Genomic DNA, 20,308 nt, shown 5'->3' with positions numbered 1-20,308 from the left:
TATTTGGGTGGAGGGCATCCTCGAATTCTCTGACCTTGCCACATTAAGGGAATTTTCTTTGTGTGATTTGTGTGAAGTTGTGATTTTCTTTGATAACACTTGTTAAAATCAACCTGTGTTTACAACATGGGAGAAGGCTGGTAAATGCATTTTTAGCAGAATTTCATTTAGAAGTCTCTAGGATAGCTTTCAGGTCAGCGGTGGAAAGTCTTAGTCACAGATGTGCTGTCTCCAGGAGGCTCACAGCACTGCTCATGGAGCTACTCAGTGTTGCAAAGGGTGGAAATTTTAGAAAAATTCCCTACACTAGAAAAGTCAAAAGAGTAGGTTACTAGTTCAGTGGCCAGTTTTGTTTTGAGTTCGTCGTGAAACATGGGGGAGGAGAGTCTTCCCATAGAAGATATGTACCTGATGTAAGAAAATAAACTAAAGGAAGGAAGGAACATTTTGAAAGGAACTGAAGGGCAGTGAGGGAACTTAGGAGTCAAAGAGCACAGATTTGACAGTGTCTTTCAAAAGATAACAACTACATCCAAAAATGAAAACAGGAAAAAAGAGAGCAAATGAAAACCCAGGCAACCATACCAGATACAAAGGTCTTGTTTACTCCAAGGCCTTCACACTTCACTGTGCATATTGGGTTTTCACATGCTGGGTTCACATGCTGGATTGAGAGGAACAAGAGACAGAAAGCACAAGCCAATCTCAAAATAAGTTGCACAAGGCTTTCTGGCAATTGCCCTCAAAAGTAAAGGGAGTGAAGTTGCCTCTTTTTCCTGAACATTGATCTTAGAGTTCTTCAGGGAAGGAATCCCCCTGTACTCAGCCAAGTGGGAACTGCCTCATAACTTTTCTCAGACTGGTTTGGGCCAAACCAAAGCAGTCATGAACAGGGCCAGTAAAGTGCATGTACTCATATGGTTTCTTCTCCTTTCAGTGATTGGACTGCAGAGATAGTAAATAAAGGGTTGAGTGTGACTACTGACTGCATACTGACATAATTTCAATATACTTCTCCATTTTTCATCTCTGACATCCACACATGATTTGTAATTGTAGGTCATGGGGACATCTCCAGGAATGGCTGACAAAGCCTCAAAAGGCAAGAAAGACATGCCATATAGTGCTATTCCTATTTAGTAAGGGAAAATGGTTACCTCCCCATGGACTGACCTCACATAATTCTTTATGTTGGAGATAATTTTTAAGCCCTGGGTCTTCAAACCACTCCCATCTCACCAGTTATCACTGGCATCGTGAAAAAGTGCCACTTCCGCAGCTGGATGCAGCCAGCATGTGAGGAGAAAAACCACACATCAATACGCAGACCCACAATGCTCTGAAGTGGAGCAGAGTGCTCATGCACTGCGCCATGGCCATGAAGAGGGCAGTTCAGTCTGCACCATTTGCCAGCAGCGGGCCATACCCTGAAGCAAAGTCTATCCTTCCCCTCTTATCTAGTCCCCTTTGGCTGCTAAACAATTCTGGGACATAACCAGACTTTCAGTGGCCTGCAGATATAAAAGAGAATTGAGCACAGAATTTGTATTGAATATGCCAAAGAAATGGTGTAAGTAGCCAACACAGAGACTGTGTAATTCTCCTTCCTCCCCTCAGTCTTTTGGACACTGGCTCCAAGGACGTGCATTTGCTGGTTAAAGGCATCTTGTAAAAAAAGAGGAAGAGAAGCTGCTTGCAGCACTGAAGTTTTAGTGGCCCGATTCACGATGCAGCAACTCTCTATAAAGCAGCTCGTGTAAGAGAAGCAGCTTGTCACACTCAGTGACCTCCCTCTGCAGGGAATGTGGGTGTACGCCCCTCTGCAGACTCATGAGATCCTTCTTCATGGAGGCATCCCCAGCAACACGCCTTCTCCTGGAAGACAGCAGCCAGGAAACCATGTAGGATCTTTGAGACTTTGTCCTCACAGCTCCAAATCCAACCCATAAAGAAAGGCAAGCAGTGTTATCTGGTATTTTTGCCTGGGTTTTATTTCCCTCTCTCTCTCTTATTTTCAGTTCCGGTTTTGGTCTTTGCTGCTGTGAGACAGTCATTGCAAAACATGCCCAGCTATAGCAGTATGCTCTCTCTACTTCATTTATGTTTCCAGTTGCTAAATTGTTTTAATTTCTTCTCTTACACACCTGCCCTGGATCCAAAAAATAGGGCTATCCTTTTTTTTTACTTGACTGGAAGCAAAAATTCTTATTCACAGGAGGGAAATATGACTGCTGAGAAGGAGTTTCTGTAGTTTTCAGTGGCTTGGCACAGGCAATTTTATTTAGGCAATCAGTTGTGTGGTTTAATTCAGTGGGGCCCAGCCTAGGAGGAAAACCCCTTCATCACAAGTTTACCATGTAGTAGGGGGGCTGGAGCAGAAAGAGAATGACCTCTGTCTACAACAATGGATTTTGCACAAGCCCTCCCTCCTCTTCTGCCGCAACAGGTGGATCACAAAGAAAATTATCTATATCCTCTGAGTTGGGATTCTTTCTTCCGTTTCCTAAGAAAAGGCAGGATTAATCTGGTCTGGAAAAAATATCATTCACAGTTCTGTACATTACAAGTACACATACAAAAAAACATGTCAGCGGACTGAGGGGAATTCTGTATTAAACAGAAAAAGACTCTTGCTCCCAGAGACCTGGGGTAAAGACCCAAATGTTCCAGCTTAAAATAAAACATGACAAAAAATGGGTAACCATCAGGAAGCTGTACTACCAGTCAGGACAGCAGACAGCAATCTCACTGTTTTTAAGTAGTCTGAGAGCTGAAGAGTTTTTTACATCTGCTCTAGCAAAAGAGGATTCTTTGGAGCTGTATAAAGGAGGAGAGTGAAGGACCTTGGCAGCGGTGGAGGCTTCTCCCAAATGTAACTGCTAACCAGCAGTTTTGGCTTTGAAAGACACAGGAAAAACACAGAGGCGCTGCTAAAATGCAAACCAGCCACCACAGGCCAGTCAGATGCAGGTGCCATTCTCTCACTGGTTCATGGGAATGACATTTGGCTGCTTACCAGGATTATAGGTCCTTACACCACATGAACCCAAGCAGCCATAGAAGTGTTTAGATTATGAGATGAGTCATAGGGTTTTTTTTCTTTTTTTCTAAACAGATACCATTTTTTCTTGACCATAAATTATGTGCTGTTTAGCCTCAACTCTTTAAACCATGTAGGATTTCTCTCAGCTATCTTTTACTCTCATGAAGGATAGGTTCCTGTTACAAAACTGAAGGTCATATACTTCATCACTTCTGGTAGCTGACATCATCACGCCATCTCCTCCACCTCCTCATTCTGTGTCACCCTCTCCTCCCCCTCTACTTTCAATTCCCCCATCTTCTTCCCCACACTGCCAGGCCAAGCATGCTCCCCATTCCTCTCTCCTCTGCACCAGGCATTTCGGGTACTCGTCCTGTCCTTTGCACTCCATGGGCTCTGTGTTCCTCCCATGGCATACCCTGTCTGCAGTAATCTTGCGCCACATCACCTTCTCTGTAAACCAGAGATCTGTCATGGCATGCTTCTTGTTGCTAAAGGCTGTGAAGCACACAGAAGTCCTCACACCAGTCCATGGGAAAAGGTGAGATGATTAACTTTCTCAATAGTCTCTCTCTCGCTAAAACTTCTTCTTGTTTTACCACTTCTTTGGGAGTACTGGAGAAGGTACTGGAGTGTTTTCAACCTCTAACATATTTCTTTCATTCTTCCTTCTTACAGCGCCATGGAGGTGTGCATATTCTTCCTTTATGCTATGATACTTCTCCCAGGTAAAAGGCACATTTTTAATTGTAAAAACTGTTTTGATTATTTGTGTCCTGCTCTGTGATACTTTCTCATCCACTAAGAAGCTCATTTTGTAGCAGTAATTAATCATTTCCATTGCACAATCAAGGTCATATTAGCCTATGTGACGTATTTAAATTGTGTGCAGGGACTCTATAAAATATATAGTAAGTACTTTCTCTCTTCAACTTTGTATCTTTATGTTACACTTATTTTTTGTTGCTCTTAAATTTTTGATTTAAATCTATCTTTAAAATGTGTGTCTATCACCTCTGTATATTATAGAGAGCAGTATTAAACTGAAAACTGATAGTCTGATATGGGACAACTGGAGTTTTAGGCAGCAGCAGAGGTAATTTTGCAGTCTGGTGCTCTGGAAGAGCAGTCAAAACTTTGCACCAGGAGAGAGACTGTAAATCTCCTCCTTTTGAACACAGCAGAGGTGTTTGTATCTTCTGGGACAGAGGACTTCATTTCTCATTCCAAGAAAAGATGGTCCTCCTGGCCCATCGCCACCCACAATAATGGATACATGCACTGATGAAAGCGGGAGAAAAATCCTCCATTGTCTAAAACAGTTCATGCTTTCTTTGCATGAAGGCATAATTGCATTTATTGACTATTTCTGTTAACAAGATCAGCAACAGAACAGTTAAATCTGATATTTAATCTGTCGTTAAACTCTAGATTAATTACAGAACAGCTAAATCTGACATTTAATTTGTCATTAAACTTTAGATTAATTCTTCAGTGAGACTGAAAGTGTTCACCTGTTTCTGACCTTCTGGTCATATATTCCCTAGATACCAACATTTACCACACAGTGTGCGCTTCACATTTTCTTCACAATTGCAATGCTCTGTTATTTTATTAGGAGAATGAACTCAACTTTTTAAAAAGAAATTGTGCAACTATTTCCTTTGTGGCAGAATCTCATTACAGTCAGGATGCAACATACAAGAATGGTTTGGACCTTTTGCCTGCAGATAAGTCTTCTAAAATATAGACGCTCACAACCTCTGTGTGGTAGGCCTTCCTTGGAAAGTAAAATATAGGAAGAAAAATAAGAAACAGTTTTATGACCTGAACTCCACAAGACTAAGTGAGTCAGTTCGAAGAACTGTGTGTCCTGTCATAGCTAGTGGGAGAATATGTGTCTAAATGCTGGCGGTTTTATAGCTACTGTTGTTAAGCGTTGCCTCTGTGCATAAATACTTGGTGTTCTTTTGTAGCTGATGGAAATCTTAATTTCTTCTCTCCCTTTGTCTAAGGTATTGCTGCCAGTGTGCATCAGGTGAAGTCATTTCTCAATCACACTGCATACCTATCCTGCTATTTTCCAAACTCTCAGAAAACTGACGTAAAGGATTTAAGAGTATTTTGGCAAAAAGGCGATGTTGAAGTGGTGCACGAAGTATACTACGGCCAAGAAAAACATGATAACCTTAGTCCTAAATATATAAATCGGACCAAGATGGATATGGACAAATGGACCTTGCAATTATTAAATGCAGGCATTGTGGACGAGGGACAGTATACGTGTATTATACAGCACAGAGATAAAGGATCACCAAAGGTCATACACACATCTGAGTGCTTACTGCATGTCATTGGTAAGTAATCTCTTCTAGTTGTTGTCTGGTCTGGGGTTTGTTTGGGGAGGTTCTCTGTCACTTTGTTCAGTCCAGAAATGTGTGGTACTGTCCCCAAGCCACTGAAGATGTACCTGCAGTGGAGCAGAATTTCTAAAGATGGTTAAGAGCATTCTCACGAGAAAATCCTCAGCTCTGAATGAAAAGTACTCAGGTGGAAGCAATCAGAAGAAGTAGAAAATGAGGCAATAATTTGCTCAATATTGCAACATTCCTGATTCCCACCCTGTCATACTTTATAGTGAAAACCATTCTGCATTCTTCCTCTTGCCTCCTGCAAGTTTTATGGCTTTTAGGACTCTGGAAAATACCCTTCTTTATTTGCATCTGATGCACTACCTTCTATTAAAGTAGCAGTAGTTATCATCGTTGGTGGTAAATTACAATTGAAACATAACGAGATTTCTGCAAACACCAAGCTATTTTATGATTATATAAATTGTGTAAGGAAGCAATCTTTTCCTAATATTTTCTAATATTTTTAGTAATTCCTAATATATTTTCCTAATGTTTTTCTATTTTAAACTGTTCTGTTAGTAACCTTTGTCTGTATCCCTGTGTTCTCTCTTCCACTATGATAGTGCTAGTCATTAATAATAACAGCTTCTAACTTCCACTGGTGTTTTCAGGCTTCAGCATACTGCTTCAAAAGAGAACAGGCCATGTGTAACAGCAGCCAAAAACGGAGTACGAGGACATCTGAGCCTATTTAGGTTTGTGCTACCAGCAAGTGTTCCCTCGATCCACAGATAGAAAACTTAGATTATTAACTTTTTTTCTTCCAGAATCTACTTGACAAGGATTTTCAGCAAAATTTTAGAACTCAGAAACTCATAATGTGCACCCAGTGTCAAGGCCTGCTATTTAAGAGATGCTTAGCATCAACTGTTCAGTTAATTCAAGCAGTTAATTCAGTTATCAGCTTAGCCAACATCTGAGCAACATGTAATAGAAGTCTCATACTTAGGCACTAAAACTCTCCTAGACTTTTTAAGGTTTAACTTAGGAAGACTGTTTTAAACTATGTGCTGCAGTGTTCCTTCCAAATGACTCTCTGTTCAATAAGGTCCCAAAGGAAGGAGCAGTATAAAATAATATTTTTTTAAAAAACCTTAAAAATAATTAGAAGAAAAATACAAATGTTGAAATGTACCTGTGCTTACCTACTGTTTCTTAATTAGAATCTCATATCATACATGGAGGGTTTTTTGTAGTATGGCATGTCACACTTAAAATGGACATAAGAAAGATTGAGTGCTGTACAAGAATGATATGGCAGTCATACAAAGCTATCTAGATCACTTGGTGACCAGGCCCATTCAGGAATACTGAAGTACCTTCTAATACAGTTTACATGTGTTACTTATATGTAACACATTAGGACAATATATAGCTAGATATATGTATATTATATGTGTTGTGTACAGCCAGGATGATTTATACAAGAACAATGAACACAGATCCTTCTCCAGAAAGAAGGGAGGGCTTCACAGTGGAAAGCTTTGGCTCTTCAAACAGGCAGGTAGGGACCATGGTGATAATCAGCTTAACTGGAAATTCTGCTGCTATAGCATGTCTCTATTGCTTCCTTTGGATGGATTAATAAGAGAAGTAAGTGAGACTAGGGAAGCTATTTCAAAATATGTGCTATTCAAAGTGTTGGGAGTGAAACTGATCTCAGAATAGAGACTTAACAGTTTGTGTACTCATTTTAAAGGGGATGTTGAAAAGCTTAAAAGCACAAAGAAAAGCTCTACTAGAGTTATCTGGAGACTGGAAAAAATACAGTCCAACTGGAGACATTAAAAGATCAATCTGATTACCTTATAAACAGAAGACTGAGAAGAGTCTTGTTTTCAGAATGTGGCAACCTGAAATACACATAAAATACTGGCTATTAAAAAAAAGGCTAGTTAATTCAGTGAAGATCTAAAAACAGTCAGTGGCTGGAAGTAAGTGAGAAGTAAGGCATATTGTCACTTTAGAAAATAGAACAAAACCATGTAGGGTGATTAAGCCATTGAGAAAAATATTAAAGGCTTGGTGGATCTGCTGTCTCTTGAGGTATTTAAATCTAAGCCCATAGCCTTTTTGGAAGACATGTTATCTTCGAATACAAAAGAATTCCTGAAACATGCTTTTCTGTTAACAATCCAAAGCTCACATATACATAGCCCACACACTGCATGCAACCAACATCACTTTTCAGTAAATTGAGGTGCCAGAAGCCATAAAACAGAAGTGCTTTGATCAGGGTATATTCCTCTATTTCCATTTGTTTACTGTCAATAAGATTGAAACTCTTAAATCACTTGGATGATGTGGCAAGTTTCCTGCCCTCCCTATAAAATGCCAAGGAGAGAATAAATACTCCAGACCAGAAGCTGGAGTGAGCAGTCAGCTAAGCAAGCCAGACCTTGAGGAGAAAGAGGAAGCTTGAGCTCTCCTGAGGGACAACTAAATTAAATTTTGGGATACAAAAAAGGTGGGGCTTTTTCCATTTTGAATTCACAGCCATGGACTCTTTTGGAGATTTACATGACTAAGCTAAATCCTACTCCCTGTGTGTTGGGATAGAGCAAATAAAAGCAACATCATATTTCTTCACCCACCCATATTAAGAATTCATTAGGGCAAGGATTAGAGCCTGGATCCAACACATTGTGTGTGCAGAAGAGTCAGACCCTCTTACGCTCATATTTTTCTAAGAATCCTTTTCCCCTTCTCCTATATTTCTCCATATTGTCTTTAGTCCTATTGGCACTAAAATAATGAAGTATTTTCAGTGAAGTCTTGAGTCTGTTTCTTGGCTTTTGTTGTTGTTTTTTTTTTTAACTTGCTATATGCCAACGTGCAGTCAGTATTATGTCAACATTCTCTCCTTCTCTTTTTCCATTATCATCTACTATTTCTACTATGACCTTTTAACCAAACAAATCCTGGATAAGACTATCTGGGAGGTTATTTAATAGAGAGTATTGGTTAAAAGCTTCCATTTATCATTCATATTTTATGTTTAAATAATTCTTTCCAATCCTATTTCACTATTTCTTGCCTGGGAAACTTCACCTTTTAAAGCAACAGGTATGTTTTTCATTGACTGGGATGAGTATCCAATGACACAAAGTAAAAAAACTTGTACTGTAGTCACTTCCACATAAAAAGCTGAGCTAAGGGAGGCCTACTGTCAAGTTAAGATGAGTGAATTACTTTATATACTGCAAAATGATTACTCATAATACTGACAGACACCAAGGATATTTCTATCTGACTGCACTGGACCTCCAACTTACCCCATCTGAAGTCCCTCAATTATTTCTTTCTCTACATTTCACAGTTAGAAGTTTGTGGGTTTTCCCTTACCTAACCAGGAGGTCAAGAGTAGGCAGCACTGTGTCCCATTCCCATTTTGTGCTTAAGCACTGACCTGCAAGCAGGCCAGGTTTGATTATTGTGAGGTGTCAATGGATCTAAAGAAGGTGGGAGAGACAGAGGCCCATTGTCTAGCTGATCAGACTTATGTGCTTCAAACACCCTGAGGACAAGGAGCAGCAAGCCTACACGTACACCAAAAACATAACAAACCCTTCTTGGGACTCCCATTGTTTTCCTGAGAAAATTGTTTAGACTTGCTTCTGCCTGAAAATCTTAAATAATTGGCAGGAACTGTCATGAGATGTGGTATGTCTGACTCATGATGCTTATTCTTTGGTCTATTTCAGCCAACTATAGTCAACCTGAGATAGCATGGCTGGACACTGGGGAACTGAAGTCCAACGAATACTTGAATCTTTCCTGTTCTTCCAGCGGAGGTTATCCAGAGCCCAAGCAGATGACTTGGCTAATTTCACACGAAAACATAACATACGGGCTTATACGTCGCATGGATGTCTCACAGGATGCAGTAACAAAGCTGTACAATGTTACTAGCAAGCTGAATATCACAGTTCCTACAAACACCCTCACTAATATTAGCTGCTTGCTTCACCTTGGAGAGCAGCTGGGGATTCTTGTCTCAGTGCCACTAGGCATAGGTGAGTCTCCATTTGCCCATTCAAATTTTTGCATGGGTAGGAGCAGGGCACATTGCAGTAGAGCTGATCGCAGATAGCAGCATAGTCAAGGCAGGGAATAAACCCTAAGTAGCAGGAGGGATTGGTTACAAGGGTTGTATGGTCTCCATTCTGTTCACCAACAGCCACAGCCACCAAATTCCCCCTCCTTTCCACATGGGAAGTCTTATTACAGCAAGGAGAGGGCACAGAGAAGGAAGGCTACTGCTACACAATCCAGAACACAGCCCTGTTCGTCCCCTCCCTAGATGCTGCTGCAGTAGCAACGAAGCAACCTGGATGTCTGGATTAGGCGGCACCCAGTCTCTGGAGGTGACAGCTGTTAAGAGAGATTGCCACTTCACAGAATCAGAGAGCTGTTGAGGTTGGAAGAGGCATCTGGAGATCATTTCAACCACTCTGCTCAAAGTAAGGTCAACAGATAGCACAGGGCCTTATCTAGTTGAGTTTTAAATATCTCCCAGGATAGAGACTTCACAACCTCTCTCAGCAAACTGTTCCAGTGTTTGACCAACCTGACAGTAAAAAGGGTTTTTTCTGATGTTTAAGTGCTTGAGCTCCTATTCTTAATCATTCCTTAGAAAGAGGCAGAAGGCTAATCAGAAGAGTCCTTCGGACCAGATTTGGCTCACAAACTGCCAAATAGACTGTGCTGAGTTTAAGTGTAAAGGCCAAGAAACTTTGACTAGTCTTAGAAGCATTCCTGGTGGTTTTCATAACATTTGGCAGAATGAAGTGCTCATTCCAGAATGACTATTTGGGGATTTTTTTTTCTCTGAGACTGCGTCTTTTTTCAGACACCTCTTGCAAGAAGCAGCTGGGGACCTGAGTTCCAATAAGACTTTACTGCTGGATTATCTCAGGGTTCCACATGACTGATCCTTTCTTTAAACTAAAGCTGTATTTTATCTCCTGGGACAGGAAAACATCCTGTGACATATTTTTGTTCATAAACTATGGCACAAGCACATCAAAATAAAGATAAGTCCCACTTTGGTCATAAGTTCATTTGATTTGTACATGTCTCCTTTAGACAATGTTGATTTGGAGAGATGTACTTCAACCGACAGGAACAGGGAGCCAAGAGGGAATGGTAGCGTTGCAGGAAAGGCTACCAGGGTAGTACAGGCATGCACCTTACTATTGCAGATGTAAAAGAAGCTTGCCATTCATTCTGAAAAAAGTTCCACAGTGCAGTTTTCTTCATATAAATTTAGCTAAAGGGTTAAGTCATCAATGCCAGATATGGCAAACTGCCTCTGATGTCCTTACATTCTAGGATTTTTAAATAATATTAAAATACAATACAGAAGTCTTCTGAGGTTCTACACGTTGCTCACGAGTGTTAACATGGCTATATTAGCTATAGTGCTGCATCCTCTTCTTCCCTACTCATTTCTTCTTCTCTCCTCCCTGGCTTTATGAAAGTAGCCACCTGATAAGCAGTGATGGTGGGGAAAAAACTAGGAACTCCACATAAACAAAAGCTTGGTTTGGCAATAACTGAAGCTCTATCAGTTGCTAACCCTATCAACCAAAACCTCAAAAGCACAATAACCAGAAACAGAGGGAAACTCCTCTACATTCCCTGCTACTTTCACATCCCTTATAGCATTTAATTAGGCTTTGACCATCATTTCCAACAGACACCAAGTAGTAACATATCCCAGGTTCTTCAAGCTTGTACAGTAGCATAGAGTAGTATTAGCATAGCAGCTGCCTCGTAGGCTCTTGTATTAATTAAGTGGCTGGTCTCTCACATGTTACCAAACTTCAAAAAGAGTACTTTGCCTTACTGTTGTTGAAGTGGCCATCAAGACCTGGTAGTTTCACTAGTTATTGGAAATGGAAATAAAGCAATGTGGATAGTGATTTATTGACACTATTAGAGCACTGTAAAAGCAAAGGATGTTGAGGGCCTTTCCCTAAACTTCTAATTCACATAACTTTGGGATAGATTGTTTAAGCTAATTGTCACCAAATTAAATCTTTGCTGTGTGTATCTCCTCTGTTTTCTTATTCAGAGATACAGGGGGAAGAAATGGAGCAAGTGAAGACAAATTTCTTTGGCCCAGTTATAGCTGTGATTGTACTGATCACACTTCTTCTGGGTTTTGTGATATTGAAGAAGAATGGAAATATCTCACCTACCAACCAGAGTAAGTTCTTACTTCTCATTGAGCTCTACTGTCCCTCAAGTCACAGGCTTTGCTCTTTGTAATCATCCCTTTACATAAATTCAAGCTGCTGACAGAAAGTTACATTTCATGCTGGACTTTAGCTAAACTTCCTTGGACAATTTAGTTCCTGCAACAACTTAGTCTGCCCAGCAGCAAGTCAAAATATCTTTCTCCTGTCTTGTTCTCAGATCCACTTCTCCCTCTTCTTTGTGCTCTGTGAGACTGCCATAGTACCAGTTTACCACTTTCTCCTGCAGTTTCATCCCTTTTTTCTGGATTTTTGGTAGATTTGGCTCCTAAAATCATTGAACTGTATAAACCTTTCTTGTCCATCACCATTTATAAGAAAGGTGGAGCTAGGGGAGAGATGAGATGAGGCTTCCATCAAGTGCAACTGTCATCACAGAGCTGAAGGATCAAGGCATTGCTCCACCACAGGCTGCCCAACACTGGACTGGAAGAATCATCTTGTATTAGGAACAGAATTTGATCTTTGCATTGCATTTCTCTATTTTGTTCCAAGACTAGGTCTCAGCAGTCCATGCTTTATTCTGCACTGAAAGGATCCTCGTGCTGACATCAGAGTCTATCCTTCCTTGTAGCAAGAGGGAAATGCATTCCTCACAGTCAGTCATGTTTCCTTACACAGCCAAGGGTCCTGAGCCCCACCTCATTCTTTCTCCAAATCTTAAGATAACTGGACATTTACTATCAACTCTTTTTCAGCTCCCATTTCTCATGTTTCTGTAAATCACATATTCATCTATTTTAGGTGTCAGTCTAGCAGTCTAGAAGCTATCCAGCTTGAAACCGAGGCCATCAGCCAGACTGCTGACTGGGAACCATCTCTGCACATAGCAAGGCCTGAGGTCCCATATTCTTAGATGCTCTGCCAGAACAAGAATCCTCCCCAGATACCCTGCAGAACAGCACGCAACATTTTTGTCTGATGGCTGAAATCCACTGTCCAGTGTTCTCTGCCTTCATTTTTGCTCCAGAATGGTAGTAAATATGATGCTCTGCCTGTCTGCATGACTATCTTTTTGCTGTATCTTTCATTATGCACTGTGACATTGTAAAATCCTGAGAGTCAATGAAGAAAGCAGAGCTGCGTGGGTTACAGAAGGGAATGTCTCAGAAATATAAAGAGTTAGGCCACCATCTGTGAATCATAACCATCACTGGAAACATGATCAGAGGCAGGCTATTAATCATGAGCCATAAACGCTTTTGGCAGAGCCAGTGTGGCTTTGTCCCAGTAACTTTCTTGTGAAGCTCCACAGCAGAAAAAGGAACTTCAGGGCACTTCCCCACCTTCTGAGAAAGTCGTGCAATTCCTATCAGGCATTTGAAACTAGAAATCACCTGAAGGAAAGACTTGCTTTAAACATAATTTCTGGTTATCTTTTTTTTTACTACCATCCAAGATTAATATGACCAGACAGTTAATACCTCCACACTTTGTTCCTCTGTATTCTGACCAGATGCTGTACTAGCTGTTCAGGTGGATGCAGGGATAGAAAATGAAAGCGTGAGGTGTCACTCATATGTGTATAAATCTAAATATACAAAATTAAGCTAAGCAGATAACGAAAAAATATTATATAAGTAGGTCATGTTCTAATTTGGTTGACTATGTTCTCCTTTTCTTAATTTTGCTTCAGACCTTGAAGATAGAGCAATCCATATGCTATGGTATGCTCAGCTACAGGAAGTAGTTTTACCTTTCAGAAAAGATTCTCCATTTCACTCAAAATGTGCCAGTTCTCCAATCTTGAATGATCTCTGCACTTTATATTCTTCAACAGTATTGACATCTTTCAGGAGGAAGAATGCAGCAGAATTGAGACAAAATTCTTCTGAGGTCTTGATTGTGTTTGGAGGTCTGACATTTTCAGCAAGAGCAAGGACATTAGCATCACATTCTCAAGACAAATTTCAGCTCAGAGTTGCAGACTGGGGACATAAATTCTCTACGGTTTCTGCTGGGTACAAATATTCTTTTCTGTTAAATGATGTTGTGAGTTGCTAGATTCCACCTCAATTTTTACTCCATTTTCAAGTGTGTGCGAGAATGTGCATGTCCTTTTGAGTTAGCTAAACCATTTGGGAGTCAATTTATTACACTATTACACTGACATTCCAAAAAATTTAATTCAGATTAATATCATTCAAATTTTATTAAAAGTTAAAGGTTTTATTTTTATGTAAAAGTTTATATTTGCTAGCAAACTTATTTAATGACTTATTAAAATATATGTCTTTTTCTGTGTTGGTGTTTTATTCTCCTGCCATTAAAGCAGTATATTGGGGAATACCCACATTTGGTATTCTCGGGGAGGAAACACTTCCAGAATTATTTCTTGGAAGCAAATGAATAAAAAAGGTATTGCTGCAATGACCAAGAATGGCACAACTGAAGGTTTCGTATGTTCATTCATGGAGCTGGATATATATGCAGAACTCTGTGTATGCATACCTCCTTGATTTATTGACCTGTACACCTCAAAGACTGGATACAAAATTCCAGTCTGAAAATTTGGCCTTTTGATTCTATGCTGCAGGTTGTCAAATGCATTGCCAGTGGGTCACACAATCTTCTCTAACTCTTGATTAACATTTGGTTCCTTAAATAAAGCATGTGTTAAACTATCAGGTATACTAAATCAGGTAGACACTAGATTTGTGTTGTCTCTCTCGCTTTTTTTAACACATGCTGTAATTCAGTTCATTTTTCTCAACATTTTCCCTTCACACTCAAGTCATCCACCTCAAATCCTCGCTAACATTGAGGTTGTCAGAACAACAGCAAAAACCTACTTTGCTCCTACCCAAACAACAAGCCTTGTTGGTCTTTCTGTCTTCCAAATGACTAGATTCACACATGTACACATACACTCTTGAACTCACAGTCTCAGAACTCTCATACTAGTCCCTAAATCCTGATGTGCTGCTTATCTGGTCAGCTTTGTGCACTGAGAAAAAAAACATCACCAACCTTTCATGTTCTTTCCCTAGGAGAAAAACAATAACCAGTTCCTCCACAATGGATAAGGCATCTGAAAATCTATGCTAGGACTCAAGAGTCCTTCTCTAGCACATTTACTTAGCACAAAAAAAAATCCTAGCACTTAGAAACTCAACAGTTTTTGCAACATGTCTTAGTACCTCTGAGGGGGCTTTTCATCCCGATACACTGTCTACTACCGCTATCAGCAGCTGTTGCTAGTGGAAAAAGTCACATGATGGGTTAGGCTTATCTTTTCACAACTCCCTTCCATCCTTAATTTGTTCCTAATTAGTGAAGTTGTTTTCCCCCCTTGCCATCCCTCTACTTTAGGCTGCCAACCTCCTTCTATTGCCTAATCAAGTTCTCTACCTCCTCTTTTCTTGCTCTTAAAATCAACTCTAATTCCCTCCTGCATCTAAAGACAGTTAAGGGGAAAAAAGCAGACGGGCTTCAGGGAAAATCTTTGTCTCTAGCTGTTCAACTGCATTAATCCTCTGCTCTAGCAGATGTAATGAGCACAGTAGCAAGGCACAAGAAAAGTGTAGCTGATGTGCTGGTATTTTTGTCCTCCATACGAATACATTAAGATTTCCAGGCTATCTCCTCACCCACTTAGTAGTTTTTTCTTTGACAGCATGCTTTCAGTCATTTAGTGACCCTATAAATATGGCAAGCAAACAAATGAACATACGCCCACTACATACCACAGCATATAACAGCTTCACTTAAAGACACCATTCCTTTATTTTTAGGCGTAGCATTATGAATTTCAGAAAATGCTAACAAAGAAATGGAAACAGTGTGTTAAACCAGTATCCAATGCCCTAAGGTAAAATCCTGTCATCAGATTTACAGTTGTGATAGATTGCTTCAGGTTCACTGATTAACCAGCACTGAATCACAGAATAGTTGAGGTTGGAATGGATCTAAGGAGATTGTCCAATTCAACCTCCCTGCTCAAGCAGGGTCACCTGGAGCAAGGTGCCTAGGTCCATGTCCAGACAGCTTCTGGATATCTCCAAGGAGGGAAACTCCATGACCTATCCAGGCAAACTGCTCCAGGGCTCAGTCACGCTTCACACTAAAAAAAAGGTTTCCTTGTGTTCAGAAGGAACTTCCTGTGTTTCAGTTTGTGCCCATTGCCTCTGGTCCTGTCACTGGGCACCACTGAAAAGAGCCTGACTCAGTCTTTTTCACACTCTCTCTTCAGGCATTTATACACACTGATGAGATCTCCCTGAGGCTTCTATTCTCCAGGCTGAACAGTTCCAGCTCTCTCAGCCTTTCCTCAGATAAGAGATGCTCCAGTCCCTTAATCCTCTTTGTAGTCCTTTGCTGGACTCTCTCCAGTACGTTGACATTTCTCTTGTACTGGGGAACCCAGAAATGGACACAGGACTCCGGGTGGGGCCTCACCAGTGCTGAGTAGAGGGGAAGGATCACCTCCCTCAGCCTGCTGGCAATGCTTTCCCAGATGCAGCCCAGATACTGTTGGCCTTCTCTGCCACGAGGGCGCACTGCTGCCTCATCTTCAACTTGTCCACTAGGCCATCCATGTCCTTTTCTGCAAAGCTGCTTTCCAGATGGTTTGCCCCAGCCTCTACTGGTGCATGGGGTTATTCCTCCCAAGGTGCAGGACTTCGAATTTCCCTTTGTTGAGGTTCCTCTCTGCCCATTTCTCCAGCATCTTGAGATCCCTTTGGATGGCAGCACAACCCTCTGGTGTGCCACTCCTCCCAGTTTTTTATCATCTTTAAACTTGCTGAGGGTACACTCACTCCTATCCTCCAGGTCATTAGTAAAGAGGAAAGTTAGTTAGTTTTACTGCAGATTTCTTTATGTCAGCCAGTGCTACTGCAAGAAGCAATACCTTCCTATGGTTAACAGGTGAAAGGACAGTGAAGTGTTGCATTTCCAGAATATTCTACAGTCACTCCTGAGGGGATTGTCATTAACAAACCATCTCATGGCAAACGTCCCTTAGTGGACTTTTTCCTCTTCAGGTGAACTATTTGGTACTGGAGGTTACATTTGACCACAGAAATACAGCAATTCTATTAAATAAATCTAGTTCTTGTGTGTATTACCTCTAAGTTTCGGTTTCAAATTATCTTTCTCCCTTCTTTCCAAACTCAGAAGTAAAAAAGCAAAAAAATTTGAATATGAAATACAAATGCTGGGCTGCCATAATTCATAACTGGTCTCTCTTTGCCTTCTCATCTTCTGCACTGGGAGGGCCATAATGCTAGGGCAGGGAAGGGTCTAAGGAAGACATGTTTTCTGATCTCAGTATGGGCTACCAGAAGGTTCTCAAGAGAAAAAATACAGTTAGGCAGGAAAGCTGGTGAAAGAAGAGAAAGAGCGGTGAAATGGATGAGGGCTGAGAAAGTGCAAGGAAAAGAGTGACGCACCTGGCTGGCTTGCAACAGGAAGTGCACATGCATCAAGTGCAGAGCCTAGGCACAAGCCCCTGCTTCACAGACCCCAGGCAGCTGTCCTGGCAGCTGTCTGCCCGTTGCCTTCTGGGGAAGGCTACTCTCCAGCCAGCAGCAGTGCCACTAGCAAGGAGAGCTTCTGCACAGAAGTCCTGAAATCCAGAATATTCTCCCAGTCCTTGACTTATCATACCTCCTTACATATTTGCAAATTTTATAGCAGATATGCAAGATCAAATTTTCCTGCTCTTGGTGTGTGCTTGATGCTGTGACCTGCATACCTTTTGTCCACTGCTTTTGTTAATATAGCTCTTAAAATAAAAACTCATGAAAATCATAAAAATTATGCCTAGCCACCCATTCCTAATAAGCAGTGCTTATTATTTCAGAAGGACGTAGAACTAGGAAAAAATGGAAAGATGAGGTGAGAATAGCTCAAACTGCAGTTACATAAGTATATGAACAGCTGATGAACTATGTATATTGTCCACCCTCTTCTGAAACATACAACTTAAATCAAAAGCATAACAATTTTTTTCGGAATAATTTTCTAAAGCTTTCCTCAGCCTAGTTCTACTGCTTTTAGCAAGAGAAATTGCTGTTTTCAGAGCGTTCAAAACTAAGAACCTCTCTAGCACCTCAACAACTTTCTTTTACACCCTTTTTCATCTTTTTCCTCCCTCTGTCCTACAAATATTACAGAATCCACAATCTGAGAGAGACTTTTCTCAAGGTTCTCAAGATACACCATGAAAACTGCTTTCACTTGCCTTTCAGTTTGCCAGAACTAGTCTGTTTCACAGCTGAGAAAGCTAATGCAATCCCTGCAGCTATGAAAATGGGATTATGACACAGAAGCAGGAGAGATCTTACTTCTTTACCTTGCACTGTTAAATGCACTACTGTATCCAGAACCATAAATCATACTTCAAAAACATGTTAAAATATTAGAAATAGAAGTGATAAAAAGTGACTAAGGCTCTAGAAAGCGAGTTTACAATGTGAAGTTTATGGAGTTCAACCTACGCAGATGAAGAAAATGGAGAAAGGACCTGATGAATCTGTCTAGCATTCCAACACTTGAAATGACTAGTTAGATAAGAAAGATGTGAGAGATTCTTCCTACTGAGTGACTCTTGTACTGGGGAGCCCAGAACTGGACATAGTACTACAGGTGTGGCCTCACCAGTGCTGCGTAGAGGGGAAGGATCACATCCCTTGACCTGATAGCAATACTCTTCCTAATGGAGCCCAGGATACCATTAGCCTTCTTGGCCACGAGGATGTGTTGCTGGCTCATGTTCGGCTTGGTGTCCACCAGGACCCACAGGTCTTTTTCTGCAAAGCTGCTTTCCAGCTTGTCAGGTCCCAGCATGTGCTGCTACCTGGAAAGGAGACAAGGAAGTTCAGTTAAAAGAAGCAGAGTAAGCAAGTTTCTGGAATGTATCTGAAAGAGCTGACATATAATAAAGGTTTGTACTGTGGAATAGAAAGGGACTGATTTAAAAAAATCTTAGAGGGAGAAAAATTATGACACCTAGCAAGACACTCTGTGCAGTAAGAAAAGCCAAAACAAACCCAAGGAAAGAAAAGAAGATGCTCAGAAGCATATTTCCTCATCACTAGATAGCTTATTGAGAGAATTATCAGTGGTCACAGCTTCCACTACTCAAGTTGCCTATGGCCACAGACCATATTGTGAGTGAGGTAGAAATCAAGCTTTTCCTATCAGATCAGACATCCAGCAGAGGAGACTCTCAAACTCTGAGATCTTCTTTTTTTCAGAGATTTTCTTTCTATGTCTGGGATATTGTACAAGATCCACTCTCCAACTACTGTTCAGAGAGTGTCTCAGATGAGGTTTGGTCAGATTGGATTGGCTGAAACTGGCAGAACTATGCTGAAGGGTAACAACAGCTCACATGGCCAGTCATCTTTGTCCAGATGCGTTGGAAAAGATCATTTAAAATAATGAACCTCTCACTAACAACTAATTCTTTCTTCTGCTTTAGTTCAACTAGTTAGAGCTGATCATTATACTTAAAAGGTAAAGGTATTGCTTAACATCTTTGAAATCATGGTGAGGCAGGTTAGAAGTGCTCAGGAGTGAAAACTAGGTTGCAGACCTAAGCCTTTATAGAAATTCAATTAGACTATAAACACTAGGAAGTGGTTTTTTTTATTAGGTCAGTGGTTAAGTCCTTCAGTATTACGTACGTACCCAGAGCAGAAAATGTATAAAAACAACTGCAGTACAGGAACAGAGTAGGTTTTATCAAGCAAAATACCAAAATGCTCTATCAGCATAATACCCCGATACATCAAAACCCAGCTTTCCCTGAAGTAATGCAAAGCAGCTGTTTGATCCCAGAAACCAGGGTTAGGAACCACAGCACATACTTATCTTCTCATATTAGTTTTCACCACTCCTCTGCTTCCTCTCATTGGCAAAAAGTGAGCAGAATACTGGATTCAAGGGTATCACATCCCAGACATTCACCTGCAAGGGAATTTTGGGAGGCTGACTGTAACTAGCCTCTCTAAAACCCAACACAAACACCTGCAGTGGCAGTACAACACTGAAGAAAAATGTAGTCATGTCTTATAATATGACGGCCCCTAGTCACACTACCAGGCTTGGCTCTTTATTTCCTCTTCTTCTCCTTCGCTTTCGTGGAACGCTTGACCAGCAGCGCCGACAGGCTTCCGAGCAAACCTGGCGGTCTCCTCCCGCCCACCAAGCCTCCCTGAGGCAGGGAGCACCTCCAGGTGGCCCGAGCTCGGCCTCCGGCCTTTGTTCTGAGAAAGGCCGCCCGTGCTCACCGGTTGCACTGACACCCCAGTACCCTTTTGATTCCACATCAACTTTTTCCTTAAAAAAACAAAAAAAAAAAAGAAAAAAAAAAAGAGAAAGAAGTGAGGGCCGGTCGTGAGAGCCGGCCAGCCCGTCACAGCAGCCTCCCCGGGCGCAGCAAACGGGCTGTCGCGAGCGTTGGCTGCGGCGGGGGGCGGTGACCCACCCCGCCCCGCGGCCGTTGGGCGGTGATGCGTGCGCCTCGCCTGCCCCCTGGCGGCTCCCCGCCCTCCCGAGGTAGCCCGCCGGCGGCGGCTCAGCTCACCGCATCCTGGCAGGGGAAGAGGTCCGGCTACTCTGACAGACGAGCCTGTGGA

The 20,308-nt window shown here is 41.4% G+C and overlaps 1 protein-coding gene and 1 long non-coding RNA gene across 3 annotated transcripts; one reads left to right on the top strand and one right to left on the bottom strand.

Annotated features, from left to right (window-relative positions):
- The first annotated feature begins 3,516 nt into the window (after window positions 1-3,516).
- On the top strand, window positions 3,517-12,729 carry CD86 (CD86 molecule). The gene is made up of 6 exons (XM_072851043.1): window positions 3,517-3,584; window positions 3,722-3,771; window positions 5,059-5,400; window positions 9,162-9,473; window positions 11,537-11,671; window positions 12,465-12,729. The coding sequence occupies exons 1-6, from the start codon at window positions 3,517-3,519 to the stop codon at window positions 12,482-12,484; spliced, it is 927 nt and encodes a 308-aa protein (XP_072707144.1). The 3' UTR covers window positions 12,485-12,729.
- On the bottom strand, window positions 7,263-20,102 carry LOC140646698 (uncharacterized). 2 transcript variants are annotated; one of them, XR_012040527.1, is made up of 4 exons: window positions 19,770-20,102; window positions 19,538-19,637; window positions 18,324-18,522; window positions 7,263-7,310 (listed from the first exon to the last, which is right to left on the bottom strand). It is a non-coding gene; the product is annotated as an uncharacterized lncRNA (long non-coding RNA). The 2 variants fall into 2 exon arrangements; XR_012040526.1 differs by lacking the exon at window positions 7,263-7,310 and adding an exon at window positions 15,526-16,482.
- Between the last annotated feature and the right edge of the window lie 206 nt (window positions 20,103-20,308).

Source organism: Ciconia boyciana, chromosome 1 (assembly GCF_034638445.1).
Source record: "Ciconia boyciana chromosome 1, ASM3463844v1, whole genome shotgun sequence".
NCBI classification, from domain to species: Eukaryota; Metazoa; Chordata; class Aves; order Ciconiiformes; family Ciconiidae; genus Ciconia; species Ciconia boyciana.
The sequence above is the reverse complement of the archived record's forward strand: the minus strand, read 5'-3'. Positions and strand labels throughout refer to the sequence as shown.

Coding starts and splice junctions, on each gene's coding strand:
- CD86 (XM_072851043.1), top strand. CDS start 3,517: ATGGCATGCTTCTTGTTGCTAAAGGCTGTGAAGCACACAGAAGTCCTC. Junction 3,585..3,721: donor ACACCAGTCCATGGGAAAAG/GTGAGATGATTA, acceptor TCCTTCTTACAG/CGCCATGGAGGTGTGCATAT. Junction 9,474..11,536: donor CTCAGTGCCACTAGGCATAG/GTGAGTCTCCAT, acceptor TTTCTTATTCAG/AGATACAGGGGGAAGAAATG.